This window comes from Apostichopus japonicus, chromosome 17 (genome assembly GCF_037975245.1).
Source record: "Apostichopus japonicus isolate 1M-3 chromosome 17, ASM3797524v1, whole genome shotgun sequence".
In the NCBI taxonomy this organism is placed as follows: domain Eukaryota; kingdom Metazoa; phylum Echinodermata; class Holothuroidea; order Aspidochirotida; family Stichopodidae; genus Apostichopus; species Apostichopus japonicus.
In genome coordinates, this window is record NC_092577.1 from 28,564,398 (window position 1) to 28,580,321 (window position 15,924).

General features: G+C 38.9%; 1 protein-coding gene across 1 annotated transcript; it reads right to left on the reverse strand.

Moving 5' to 3' along the window:
- Window positions 1-1,235: 1,235 nt before the first annotated feature.
- Window positions 1,236-9,445, reverse strand: LOC139984760 (uncharacterized). Its single transcript, XM_071998798.1, has 7 exons — window positions 9,273-9,445; window positions 8,722-8,905; window positions 7,166-7,394; window positions 6,370-6,424; window positions 5,217-5,581; window positions 4,407-4,529; window positions 1,236-3,292 (listed from the first exon to the last, which is right to left on the reverse strand). Exons 2-7 carry the CDS (start codon window positions 8,881-8,883, stop codon window positions 3,249-3,251), a joined length of 978 nt encoding a protein of 325 aa, XP_071854899.1. The 5' UTR covers window positions 8,884-8,905; window positions 9,273-9,445; the 3' UTR covers window positions 1,236-3,248.
- Between the last annotated feature and the right edge of the window lie 6,479 nt (window positions 9,446-15,924).

The window sequence follows — 15,924 nt, forward strand, 5'->3', positions numbered from 1 at the left end:
CACGAGTTGTTTAAGGTGGCATACTCATACATATCGAGTTCATACCAACCCGCCTGATCTCAGGAAAAGTGCGACAAGCAGCAGTAGATCATGTTTTTTGATATTTCATCTTTTGGTTTTCCTTTCTTTTTTAGCTTGGAGTTCACTAATGGAAGTAAATGTGCTGCAACAATTTGGTCAATTGAGGCAATTTCAAGACCCCTTTAGGCCTCCCAGGAGGAGCAGCGTAAGAAAATTGTTTACAACTGAGTGAAGAGGTTTGTTTACAAGTGAGTAAGCTTATGGCTCTCAGAGCGAAAAAGTCTTCATGGTCATGATACGAAAAATTGGAAACGTGTCAACTTTCCTGTGATGGGTAGGGTTAAGCTGGTGAGAACTGCGAGGACTGTAATAGACCACCTTACTTTGACAATTTAGTGTGTAAATCAATGAGGCAATTCTGTGGAGTATGCTCACCGAACTACTGAAAACTGATGGCGCTACGAAGAAACTGTTACTGTAACCACCATTACACTCAACATAGATGGATGATTGTTACGCGTGGTGAGTGACATTACGAAAAGTCTGTAATTCTATAGAACCAATGAATTGATGATAACATGAAATCTAAATGAGATATCATCAAACCATTTCGAGATACCAGCAATTCATTACTTATTAATTTCATAATATTACAGTATAGAAAAATGTTTTCTTTGATGTATTTTTTAGTACTAACAGATCAAAGAGGGGAGTGGACGAGGGTGGCTTAGGAAAAGGACAAGGACGAAATTTCACTAACAATAACTTCCTTCAATAGGAAGAACGACTTCCGACAACAACAAAAACATGACCCTTATCCTTTGTTAAACTTTTTCACAACTTTATTCCAAAAAAACAATCAAAATAAAACATTAAAATATACTTTTAAAAAAAAACACACATAGTGAAGTTTGCCTTTTATTTATTGTAAAGAGCAAACTGTAGGCAAAGATTTTGTTTAATTATGTTATATTTTGAAAATCACCCAAACAAATGGGTTCAGCACACACATCCTGAATAAGCTTCACTTGTGTTCCATACTAGTTAATGGAATGAAAGGCATTTTAGATATAATCAGGGGTAGACCCCCACCCCTCAACCCACATGGTAAACGTTGAGCCTCCAACCGAAATAAGAAAGGCAATGAAAATGCCTTAATATGCCTTTATTCCAACATCTTTACTACATTCATACAAATGCAATTTATTATTTAAAAAAATGACATTTCATGATATTTCTCATGTCACATGGACAGAAAAAGTGTGTTGTTTTCCTAACAATGACTGGCGATGGATAGGCGTAACGATTTGGAGTTCACATATTATATGCCTAAAGCTATGCATGAATAATCAGAAAACTTTCACCACTGTCTGTCAAAGTATCTTCTTTGTGTTTATCCTGCAATGTTTTAAAGAAAATAACCTTAATATGAGAGAAATTTTTCTTTTCTTTTTCTTTTGGTCTTCAATTAAAAACACCTTGTTGTCCAGACTGTTTTTAAAATCAGTAATAGACTAATAACTTGTAAAAGAATGTAATCAGAAATGTTTAAAGTAAAGACTAGCATCTGCTCTGGTGTCACACCTCTGACTAAAATCAACCCAAATGGCTGCTTAACTGTATAACCAACCTGTTGTCTGCCTACCCATGTCCGGCTTACCCATGTCCCTCCATGCATCTCCTTCTTACCCATGTCCCTCCATGTATGTCCTTCTTACCCATGTCCCTATGCCATGTCCTTCTTACCCATGTCCCTATGCCATGTCCTTCTTACCCATGTCCCTCCATGCATGTCCTTCTTACCCATGTCCCTCCATGTATGTCCTTCTTACCCATGTACTTCTCCCTGTGTACCTCTGTACATATTTCCCTCTGTACATGCAACTTCATTTATCCCTTATTCCTCAGCTTTGTATGCAAACGAATGACAAGTTGATGTATCGATGCAGTAGATAGTCCTGAGAGCATCAAAAATACCTTCACTTAATTATGGCAGTTTAAACAGACGACCATTCCTCAAAAAATGCATCTGGGAAATTACATTGCTAAACTCTCAGTTAACCTTCTGTGACATCTCATACAGCAAGCAAACATTAAAAAGAAGAATTTTTTTTTTTTGGATGAGTCTGAGAGATAATGCATCTAACTGTACAGGATTGTAAACACCTCCTTAGGGGGACAGCACAATTACCTCCAACATAGGTGTCCTCCATTTTGTACTAGCACCTACTCCTACTTATAATAGATTGTCCTGAGTACCAGTACGAGTACAATCCGTGTAGGATGAGTACACGTACAGGCATGTATGCCTGAATATGAGTACAAACTACCGATTCACCACAAGACTGCTGAATGCGTAAATTACAGAAATTGATTACATCTTTACGAACAAAACAAAAAAACGTTTCACAATAAAATGACTGTCATGCAGTGATAAGCATCAAAATTCTTTTTTTTTCCTCTTTTCTTCACACAATCAAGGATTGCACACAATGATAGTTACATGTTTTAATTCTGACTCATAAGTAGAAAAAAACTCTAGCAGTAAAAAGTACACCGATTTCCACAGCTGCGTGACTTCCAAACCAGTGCACTATCACTTTCAGAGGAACGCAGAAGCAGCGGTTAATGTAGTACCTATCAGCGCCAATGTACGATGAGGCACCATGCCAAAAAGCAGTAGGACACCAAGAAGGCTGCAGCATCCTGCAGCCAGGATGTGAACTTTTATGATGCAGTGCAGTCTTCACACAATGGGCACTGCTTGTCTGCCAAGATGATCTTTATCTTATGACATTGGTGAGTCAGCCTAGCTGCAGGGGATTTCCCAGTAGCTACAACCTTTTTGTTTATTGACACCTAAGTGGGTTTACACCAACACCAACAAACTGGAGAGTCATAGCAAATGGTACCTAATCCAGTGGTATCTGCTGCAGCTATATCGCTTTGACACGGTGCTTAACGGATGATTGCACAAATCTACTACAGGTAAGATGAAAGAATTTTTGGGGGTATATCAATGCAATCTCCGAAAATGAAATCAATCAGGCTTAAACGATTCAGCATTTTCTGTCACACATTCTCTGAAATGAAGCTTTGCTTGGACTGGAAACTGCAGTAATACTATACACTTGCTAATGACCACAACGATGGGGCACTGGTCAAATGGTCAAACGGCACTGGTCAATGGTTCCTCATGGTTCTTCTGCCGTCAGGAGGTATTCCGGTCATGACTGCGTGTTGTTATATATGTTCGCCGCTATAGTCGGTGCTGTGAATGCAGGGGGAAAATACGTGACAATCGTTTATGATCATAAATTATTGATCGTTATTACAATGAAAAGTGCTTTTTCTTCTCTTTTCAAAGTTCTATCATTTTCTCGTCATTGTTACACGGTCATGACTCGGAGATGAGCACAATGTCTATTGTATCACGCTAGATGCCACTTGAATATAATAGTTGCCAATGGTAGGCTAAGGTCTCTGCAAGCATTACAAACTCAAACAGTCGAGAGATGCTACCATTGTTTCCTCTCTCCCGTTACAGCATTGTGTTTACATTCAAACAGTACACAATGGATGACGTCGCATGATGAAAGTGACTTATAATAATGACTAAAGTTACATCAGTTTGTGTTGAGAGGAAGTTTTTCGTAACCTTTGAACTATGGTAAATGAGAGTGACCCTGTTGGAGGTGTAATCGGTTAGTTTTGTTTTGGTAACTGAATGCCAATCAATTGATTTGACACCTTTCGAAGCAGATAAATATCATATTCCAACCAGGTATAGAAAACACACATCCCCCTCCCCCCACTTACAGCCAAGCTTCACTCTGGGTTTGTGTATTAACTATATGTCCACAGCAGAAGGGGCAGTGGAGGGGAAGAGAGGGGGGGGTGGGGAGAGAAGGGGTAGTGGATGAGGTTGAGTTGAATGTCAGCATTAACTATTCTTTAGAGACACTTTTGAAAAACTACTTTTTATCAAATCGCAACCAACTAAAATCAGTATGGTCAAAATGGTTGAATTCTGTCTTTGGGACACTTACTGTTTTCTACATATAGCTTCACATCATATTCTAATATATATGTCTATATTGAAACGGTAACAAGTCCAAAAATCTAGAACAGTGAAATCTTTTCCAGCTTCCAATGGGACTGGAACACAGGCCCCCTTTGTTATATGCCAACACCCTTAACCAACAAGGCTGTGGACACTGACTGTAAGTCCAGAGGTTTGAAAACCAGTAAGGAAGGTCGTCATTCCACTGTAGGCTTTTGCCACCTGTATCGAACAATGCTAGTTCTGTTTTGGTGACATATATTGTTGCCTTATATATTTTATTTTGTGGGGGTGGGGCATGGGGTTAGGGTGTTGTCCTTACCTCTCTGTCCAGAGTGACCCCTACCAAAGCCTGGGGGTGGTCTCACAACTCCTCTTCCTATGCCTGGTGTACTCAATGATGCAGGGACATTTTCTGGTCTCCTTGAGATACCTCTTCCAATACCTGGAAGGAAAATTTACAATGTTAATACAGTTCCTTGAATTCCTGAGACCAGGTGGTCAAAGTGTGAAACAAGGAATAACTTAACAGTTATTGCAGTGGCAAAGTCCTAAACCATCTGAAATGCCAAGTTGAGGAGTCACTTCTTTTTTTAACCTGCACAGTTATATTTTCAAGTTCTGATGTTCAGTCAAATTTGAAATGTGTGTGCGAAAAATTCAGCAAGATTTTCCAACCTGCAATGGTGGAAAGTATAATACCTTACACTTCCATGAAATGGCCATATTAACTCAATCTCATCTGCATATCTTGCCATGACATAAAAATAAAATATTACACTTCTATGAAATTGCTGTATTCACACAAAAAGAGAGTCTCACTTGCTGATCTTCTACTTGAACATTTCATATCAATGAAAAACACAATATTCTGCACTGTAAGCAGATTATAGAGAGAAACTTTATTGTCCATTAACAAACAAACAAAAAACGGAAAATAATCGGACTGCCAACGGGGTGAGGGCTGGAATAGCTAGTAAAACCTGGTAGAGCACAGGACTTATCATTTCTGTGCACACAGGTTCAAATAGTTTCCTAGCCGGCAGTTTTCTGGACAATTTTTGGTACGGAATGTGCACACCGTTTGCTGGTTTGACTTTGTTAATGGATAGAAACGGATATGTGATGTTACCTGCTACTTGTGCCCATGAAAAGTTGCTTGCAGGAGGAGGAGGAGTCGCTACTGGCACTTCTCGTGGATGTTCTTGTGTAGTTGGAGGCTGTTGACTGGAGAGAGGCTGATACGATGGAGACTGCTGATGTGATGGAGGCTGCTGATAGGGTGGAGGCTGCTGATAGGGTGGAGCCTGCTGAGAGGGTGAAGGTTGCTGATAGGGTGAAGGTTGCTGTTGAGATGCACTGGAGTTAACCTGCTGGGGAGGCTGTACCATACTAGTTGGCTGACTTCGTGGTTGCCGTAGCGATGAAGGCTGCTGTTCGTGAAGCCTGTTGTAACCATCGTTTCCTTGGTAAGCCTGTGCTTGATAGCTCAACATGCTGCAAGGAACACACGTCAGTCATTAGCAGGATATAGGGACCATGTCGATTTTACTCCCCATCCCCCCCCACCCCAGCCCCCCCAAACAGTTAACAATCTGTTTACTAGCCCACACAGTCACTAAGGGATTTATGTGGTTAAAAAGGGATTGGTTGCTCCTTGTTAAAAATTTAATACACATGTTATCTAACATATGACTCTGTTAATATCTGAGGTCCCATCAATGAAAGTGGCTGGAAATCTTAGTCTAACATACAGACCATAGAAAAACTCAACATACAAATTTTATGGGCTAAAAAAAAGGGTTTACAATGCACTAATAATTTTTGCTAAAATCTTCAGATCTCACAAGATGTCGACTAAGGGTGCACTGTTGTTTTAAATGAAGTTAAAAGAACATGTTTTGTCAAGTTATTAGAATTTATAAAACTATGGACTGACAGTTTAATTTAGGATTAGAAATACTTTCTTGAGATACTTTGTTATACTATCACTTGGTCTGCAGACTCGCCCCTATCTCCACCAAAAGATTTAAATTAAACCCAGAGTTTAGTTTTCTTTGAATATTTAGATCGCCATCTTGTTGAATACTTGTAAACAAACCTCGTTCACGAACATAAAACATTATTACTACATTATTTTACTCTTATATTAAATGTACATAGCGCCCCCTATTTTCTCTTCTCTACTCCTTCAGAACATCACTCATATCTTTCGTTTTGCCTTGGGACTATGACGTACCGAGACTAACATTCTGCCTTACCTGACCTTTTCTGAAAACACTTACCCATTAGAACTGCGAGCTGGTGGGTATGAATACTGCACCTCACTATCTTCTAACTCTGACAATTAAAAATAATTAAACAACATTTTGTGAATCAAGACTGAATCATTCTCAGGTAATTTTACATGAACTTTTAAACTAGACCGGCTTGCTACAGGTGGTCCACCGACAATTACAGATTTGCATAAAGTAGTACATGTATATAACAGAAACCCCCCCCTCCCCCCCCCCCCCAAAAAAAAAGAGAAAAAATGGACCATATTTTAGCTTCTCTACCTATAACAATACACACATTCTGTAACACATAGCATGAGCTTCAGGACTCTGTTAACGTGCCATATCATAAAGCTATGCCACAAAGATAAGGGGGCTGCATGAACACTTTTAAGGCAAAACATACCAATGTTTAATAACTTAATAAGGGGTGGGATATGTTGGGGGGAGGTCGTGGAAAGTATTTTTGTGCTTCAGGGCTCAGAAGGTGTTGATCTGCCATTGTATGCAACTAGTTGCTGAAAAATGTCACATCCAAGTATCACATGATATCAGATATGGACAGTCAGCAATTCGCAATGTATCTTACTTTCAAATACAAAGATCAAGAAGATATCATTTACAAACGTTTCATTTTTTTTTTTTAACTATCATTGCTAAAGAGAAGGAATCTTGAACTACTTTGCAATTATTGAAATGCCTATGTACAACGGAACGAAAGTGTTGCACGTGTATGAATTTTTTTCCCATTAGAAGTCTTTTTACAGACAATTTTCCTACTCGATGAAGCAAAAAAAATCTTTACCATCATCCCAGTTCTCTGAGGCTGGTTCAACTTCCTTATCTGGCAAATACTTTGGAACGCTGATATTGCCTCGGTACTGGCTGTCGTTCTGGACCCTGGTGTTATACTCTACGTTCCCCTCTATGAGGACTTTGTCCACGCAGGTATCAATGTGGTGGCGCTGTTCGGGCCTTGGTATGATGTGCCGGGCATTGAACGGGCATGTGACCATGTCTTTGCCAAGGTAATTCTGAAAGAAAAAGAAAAAGACAGCGATTTTTTTTTATTGGCATTATAAATGACAACATTTGTAGGAAATCATCACAGTTTAAATAATTTGGTCACCCTGATACTGTTGAGTCCGTACAATTTTGATGTAAACTTTTCATATTTCCATTCATATTTTTTTTTTACAAAAGTGCCTTTCCAAGAGGCTCAAAGCGCTTTACAATATTACCCCGATCAACGATAACCTGTCAAACATAGAGACAATCCCTCCACATGGCAGCAGCTAAACCACACCCAGCTGGCAGTTTTATCTCACAGGTCCCCATTTATACACCTGGATGAAGAGAGGCAATGGAGTTAAAGTGCCTTGCCCAAGGACACAACGCAATAATCTGGCAAGGACTCGAACCTGCAATCCTTAGATCACAAGTCCAATACCTTAACCACAGCGCTCCCTCTTGAACTTGAACATAGTGAAACTTATCCCTTTCTGTGGTTTTCTTTAGAATGGGTGTGACCAAACAATCGCCAAAGTTTTGCATCAATTCTGTGGTACTGTTTACTACTGTATCCAAATCTGGAATACCTCACACTTGTAACTTTATGCCCAAGTTTGTAAACTCATTTTAGCCTTAATTTTAGGCAAGCAGAGTTAAAATTAAAACTTTAAGTTATATTTCTTGCATATTATGCAAATAAATTGGGTGTGTACAGCATCTCTTAAGAGAGCTCTTCACCTAATGGGGTCCGGTTCGCCATTTATTTTTTTTCACTAGCAAGTGTGTAAATTTAAGCAAATATGTCCTCTTAAAACATTTTTTGTTGTTGGTTTGTTTAGTATCCCCCCAAGGGTTAGGAGGTCGATGGAACCTCATTCCTTCTCCCGGGACTGGCATTTGAACATCCCCATCTAATGGACAAGGACGACTATTCTCCAGATACCAGAACAGGCACCCCATTCATCATCACCACTGCAATGCAGCCAGGGTAAACAATGTGGTTTTGAAACCAGTTAACCATGTATGGCAAACCTCAGTATTAGAGAAAGTGGTCAGATGCTGAGGTACATTGTCGTCTCTCTGATCGAGATATGTAGTGGTCGTCCGGGGGGGGGGGCTATGCGTGAGGGAACTACTCTACTCTGTAATTCTCTGAGTGCTCATTTAATACAGAGAAGGCTTGGTATAAGCTGGTATTCTTCCACAATCATCAACTGGACAGAATTCCAAATTTATGAGATCTCTTTGGCTTCCTAAAGTAACTCTTGAGAACTGAAATAAACTATAAACATAAACTAAACCTCCTCAAAGATTCAAAGAAAACATGATTGAAGACTATAAAAGACTTACCTTGCGACATTTAATGATATGGTACTGAAAGCGTTTGGCCCTAATCAGATGGACTCTGTCATACGGGCATTCCAGTAATGTGTCCTTATCTACCATGTCCATGCTGGCTTCCACAATAGGTATTGACTTCTTAGATTTAGGTCTCCTTCCATCATAATCCATCTTCAAATAATTAACGATAAAACTGAAATAAAAAAAAACTTTCCAAATTATTTGATGTCATACTCATAGATTACAGCATACTAAATACCAAATACAATAATCTGGCAGGGAGTCTTTATATTATAATTTTACAATGAATAGGCAGACCTTGCAAATCATGGAATTTAAACATTTATATTATGGTCAGGGTTAATTACAATCCTAACAGGAAATATGGGCGTACAGTATGCTACCTTAGATTAAGAACTAGGCCTAGATTTTATTTACGTTAGGCTGTACGTAATAGTATAACTATAAGCCTATATTACAATAGCCGTAACCATGCGACGAGTTGGAAGGCTATGACAAATGTACACGTTGATAAATTAGTAATTTACTTTTATGCTTACTTTCAAATGTCAATAAAATTCCGCGGCGTCAAAGAAGTGAACAGTCTACACAACTGTCTACAGTAGTCGCGATACGAAAACGCAATCTTAACACTCACAGTAAAAAGGTTAACAAACTCGACAGTTACAGCTCACACCACGGCACCGTGTATTTGGCATATGACGCAATGATGGTGGTTCCCCACGCTACGTAATAGCAGTCTTGGCCAAGTCGTTTGTAATACTCTTTTTCCTCGCGTGCAAACTGTACATGCCTTGAAGCAGGGGTTGTTCCATAACAACTCCCTGCTTAGAGTCCGTGTCTGCTTACCACGAATATGCTTGCCCACTGTATTTTACATGCCCGAGGATCTGTCCGATACAAAGAAGAGGTTATTCGCTTGACATTGCCACATTTTTCCTTCCTCCTTGACTATCTTATTACTAGAACACATTCTGAGCTAAATTCCAACAGAATTAAACTTAATAACCTTTATTTACTCAACTTTCTTTCGTGAAAGGAGGCCTTGGCTCTGGCAGAGCGTGGGCGGGTGGGTGACGGGTGGCCCTAAGCCTTTTAGGACTCTAGGAAACCGGTGGCTAGAATGCGTGTGAGCTACTTGAATTGCTTGTGGGCAGCCTTCAACCCCTCCCGTCCCCATTGGTCTCTTTCAATGCATGGCGTAACGATGAGCCTGGGGCCGGCTCCTGGCCCACTGAGGGGCCCCCTATCAGGAGGTCCAAAAGCAAGGCCATACGCAGGTATTTTCACAGGGGGTGGGGGAATCATAGGTCATGTAGGTGTAACACACTACTTGATACTATCTAAGCGGAGCGCCACCATCAGTTGGCGCGGATCGCACCACGATTTCTTTTTGCAAAAAAAAAAAAAAAAAATCCGCCTAGATCGTCGGAAAAGATACTTCCCTGGCGATTCAAGATGCATTTACACATCGTTTTTTTAGATCTCATGTCTTATAGGAGTTTGACTTTCAATATTTTCAGTAATACATTATGGGTCCGTATGCAATGAACATAACTAGAGAACTGTTGCTTGGGTTAAATCATTGAAATGTTTAACTTTGTTTACATTTTTTTTATTTCAGTTCAGTAGAAAAAAGGACCAGGAGGGACAATCAAGTCCCCATCAAGGACCCAATGGGAGAGAGGAAAATACAGAAGACACCAAAAATCAGATCGAATTACAGTGCTTAAAGTGCTTGTCCAAAGCATTTTTAAAACCTTTTCACACTACTTAATTGCAAGTACAACTTTCTCATGCACACCGTTCCATACATTCACACACAACCTTGTTTGAAAAAAAAAAGTACCGAGCCGTGACGATTGAAGTTGGAGTATGCCTTCTGCCATTTTAGAAATTTCCATCTTATAAGTAATGTCCTGTTTCCAACGCATAGTCAATAAATACCACTGTCATATATATACTAGACATAGGCCGAGTGAGTGCACAAGCTCACGTTTAGCAAGTAAAATAGTCACTTAAAAGACACCGTAGAATTGGTATCCCCACTTTACCGGTGGAAAACGCAAACACACATTTCGAAAAGTGAACGCTGTGAACCTAATGTTACAATACAACACAGGTAAGGTAAGATCAGCCTAACACAATATATCCACATAAAATTCATTGTTCTACCATATTTTACCGCAGCCGGTAAAAAACCTCACAAGACAAGCAACGCTTTGCAGTATTAGTAACTTGCCATAGGCAGCATCATGCATTGGAAATATTGTCATAACAAGTATCTGATGAGATTTAAAAATTGCTTCATTTTAGTACGGATACCTATAAAGACCATTCATGAAGTTACGACGTATGAAATAAATCACTCCACTTACTTGGTTTCGTACCGATTTTTCTGCTGAAGGGATGTCATTTGACGGTGCTTGACGGTGAGAATTATACTCCTCACAAAGACATTAACTACTCTCTGTGTATAACCATGGAGGTAAAAACAGACCTGGTGGGTGTGTAAGGGGACACAGAATCAGATTAACCTTGAGAGGGTAACAAAATCCACAAAAGACATGCACAACAAGCAACGACGCCACCAGACCACGCCGCGAGACATCACTTAAGAAACAAATGCATTGAATTACAGGGAGGTGCACTGAATGTAAAGTAACTAGGTTCTGTTTGTAGAAGCGTGTTGCAATTATTATGAATTCGAACTCGATTATCACTCTTTACAAACGCACAAAGCGTTTGGGAAACCTAAACATTCTTACTGACCTTGTTTGAATAGGTTGTGACACCCCTGGATCGTGCATGGGGTTGGGGATGTTATCTCATAGCCCCGGATGTGTATTGGGGGTGGTATTTGCCTGGGTGACTATGTTAGGTGAGATATTGGGGATTATCCTGTCTCTGGTAGTAGGATTGTGTGGTTTCGTTTGTACAAGAGTTTGTGGGGGTTGCCTCTGCATAACCTTCCAACCTCTGGAAGCTCTCTCTGAGAACTAATTTGCATATAAGAAGAGGACCGGGCGTTTATTTGCTTATTCCCAATTTATGTGTTTAAAAATGAATCAACTGATACCAAAATTGAAACATTATTTCAGCTAGTAATCACCCAAAAAAAAAACACAACTTGATAATTGTAAGGTAAGATAATAATATTTATTTATTTATTATTTATTTATTATACAAAATTTCTATAGCGCCTTATCCAATCAGAAATTGCTCTAAGGCGCTTTACAGTAAAATACAAACAATCATGATATACAAATATATAAATCGATAATGTAAGGTATAAAAAGGGTAGAAAATTTGTTAAATACCAACTGACAATAAATTGTATAAAAACTGCAAATGTAAAAGCGAAAATGATACAAACAAATTCTTAAAATTTAAAATATATATAAATCTGACAACAATTTTAAATTTAAAAGCGCTATAAACGCAAAAACGCAAAATGGAAAATGCGTAGTAATAATGTGACAATAAATAGTATAGAAAACACAGTTAATGGAATGCAGATCTAAATAGAAAGGTTTTGACTAGTTTTTTAAATTCATCTATATTTTTGGCACACTTAGCTTCCTCCGATAAACTGTTCCATAATGTCGCAGATGAGTAATCGAAACGCCTGTTTCCGTATGTAGAAGTTTTAATGACAGGTTTGGTAAGTAAGGACTTGGATTCTGAGCGTAGAGATCGAGTAGGCTTGTATTTATGCATTAATTCAGAGAGGTAGATAGGGGCTAAACCATTAAGTGACTTATATGTATATAACAGAATCTTATAATTGAACCTGCAATGAATCGGCAACCAATGTAAGTCACGTAATACGGGTGTAATATGCTCATGTCTACGAGTGCGACTCACAAGCCGTGCAGCGCGATTCTGAACTCGCTGAAGGCGATCGGTTAGCTTGTGAGGCAGGCCATATAGCAGGGCATTGCAGTAGTCCAGTTTTGATGTCACAAGGGCATGGATTAAAGTCTTACATGCATCATCTGAGATATACCTTCTAATTTTGCCAATATTCCGGATCTGCCAATAACAGGACTTACAGATAGAGTCAACTTGATTATCCATGGTAAGATTGTGATCAAGATATACACCTAAATTCTTTACTTTAGGAACTGAACATATGGTGTTAGGTCCCATATTTATATACAAGTCTTGAATAGCATTACCCTGAAATTTTGGTGAAAATACAATGAACTCAGTTTTGTCCTGGTTAAGTTTCAAGCAATTAACCCGCATCCACCTGACTATATCTGAAAGGCATGCTTGGACCTTTAAAGATACATCATTCCAGGACTCAAGGGCACCAAAATTCAAATACAATTGTGTATCATCAGCATAACAGTGATGGTTGATGTTATGGCGCTGAATTATTTCTCCAACTGGACGGGTAAACATACAATATATCAAAGGACCAAGTACAGATCCTTGTGGCACCCCAAATCTTAGCTGTTTCTCGTCAGATATAACATTATCAATTTGTATACATTGCATTCTGTCCCTAAAATATGATTTAAACCATTTTAATGAGTTTGACGCAATTCCAAAAGTATGTTGGAGACGATTAAATAAGATCTCATGATCAATAAGATCGAAGGCTGCCGATAGGTCCAACATGACCATCATTGTTTGGGACCTCTTGTCAAGAGCTGCAGCAATATCGTTATGTACTCTTAGTAAAGCTGACTCAGTTGAATGGTACTGGCGATATGCAGATTGGAGATTATCATGCAAAGCATTGGCATTTAAGTGATGTTGAAGGCGTATTGCAACAACTTTTTCTAAAAGTTTGGATATAAAAGGTAAATTTGATACAGGTCGGTAGTTTTTAAACACTTCTTTATTCATACCAGGCTTTTTGAGCAGTGGTTTAACAATAGAACGCTTAAAACAAGACGGCACCTTTGATTCAATCAGTGATTGGTTTATGATGGCGGTTATAATTGGCAGGAGTGCATCGACACATTGCTTCAATAGCCAGGTAGGTATAGGATCCAAGTTGCAGGACTTTGTTGGGGAGCTTGTAATTAGCTTCCGTACCTCTTCTTCGGTGGCAGGAGAGAAAGATTCTAGAGGACAACCACCAAAAATACTATCGTCTGCCATTACGTCTACACTGGCCGTGGCATCACAAGTATCATATTCCTCACGAATAGCTGCTACCTTGTTTATAAAGAACTCACCAAATTGATTAGCAAGACTTTCAACACATGTGTTTGATGGCAATGTGGCATCATTTGGTTCACCCATTAAGTCTTTGGTTAGACTGAAAAGTCGTCTTTGATCACTGCCACATTCCGCAATTTTGTTGCAATAATAGTTCCGTTTTTCTTGAACTAGAAGTTTATTAACAACTTTACATTGGTTTCTATAAATTTGCCAGTGGACAGTAAGACGAGTCGTCCTCCATTTTCTTTCAGCCTTTCTTCGTTCATGTTTTGCATGTCTGAGTGTGTCTGTGTACCATGGGGTATTGGGTCGTAAAGTAATTGTCTTGGTACATTCTGGTGCATGGCGATCAACTAATTTGCTCAAATGATTAATGTAGGCAGCCACTAGCTCCTCAACCGACTGATTGACATTCATTAAGGTTTCACAATGTTTGATGTCATCGATAAAATCAGGAACATTGATATCACGAAACTTTCTGAACGTTGTAACTTTGCGAATGTGATCTGGTTTATGCGTATTGATGTTGAGACTTACAGCGTAATGATCACAAGTCAAATTTCCATTCATATTACCAAGACATGCGTCAACAATAGATGGTGAACCATACAGTATGTCACTGTGTTCTCGGGTTATCACTACATCCAGGGTATGTCCAGCACGATGAGTTGCACCAACGACATGTTGTTTTAAACCATGGACATTTAAAAGTCTAGAAAACTTCTGTGAATCAACATCATTAGGGTTATCCAGGTGAAAGTTCAAATCACCAACGATGGTCACACGATCTTTCATGGCTGTAATACTTTCTAGATAAAGTGCCCATTCATCAAAAAATATAGAATTCTTGAATCCATTTTTAGAAGAGGGAGGGGGTCGGTAGATAACACTTAATGCAAATTGTAAATCACCAGTGCTGATACAGCAATCCATATGCTCAAAATGCGTGTAGAGATTATCCTTAGTCGAGGTGTTAATCTTTAGTGATAATCCAGATTTAAACAGCAACCCAACCCCTCCTCCAGTCTTTCCGGTGGAACGGGGGACATGCTCAAATTCATAACCCGTAGGGACAAGGTTACCTATTACAGAGCTGTCAGTCACATTTCCCAGCCATGTTTCAGTTAGTGCTAAAATGTCAATATCATTCGATACAACAAAGTCAGAAACAGATATTGCTTTATTGCTGATGGAGCGAACATTTTGTAAGAACACTATTAGCGGCTTGGTATGCTGGTTATTGAATTTAAGTTTATGATCCCTTTTTATGACATGTAAATTATTGCGGTGCGTTTTGATAGTTCTAACGTGGTTCACAAGCCTTGGTTTAATTACAGTTTGAATTTCATATTGCATATCATTATGGTATGTTTCTTTGAGTCCTGTAGGTTGCTGAATTAGATTGTTGGTAGGTAGCTGGATTAGATTGTTGAAATTTATCCCTGATTGTTTACCCTCATTGCTTTTGTTATTCCAATTAGCACAATCTCTATTTATAAGCACTGGTATGCATCTCCTGAATTTAATGCCAGCCTTTGTTCCTCTGCGAGTGGGTCTCCTGAATGGATTTAAATCATCTATTGTCCTTTTCCTTGGCTGAAAGCCCACACAAGACTTAACAGATTTCTCTACAGCAAGAAGAAACTCTCTTGTGTGTTTAATGGTTACTGCATGCATTTTCTTAACACTAGTAAGGATAGAGAGTTCAAGATTTTCTCACAAATATTTAGTGGTAAATCCAAGTACAAAAGTCACAAAAATATGTCCATATTTAACAGAATAACAAACACAACAAATACTGAAAAACACAGCAACTTTCCAAACAATATAACACAGGTTATTCCCAAAACAATGAGGAGCACTTTTGTAGAGCTGCCATTAGATAGCGCTGCATACCAATTATTTGTTGACAAAAATTGTCTATATATATATATATATATATATATCTTGCGATGTAAACATAACTTTAATAAGCTGCTTAAAGCTGTATGAAACGTTCGAAAAACCTGC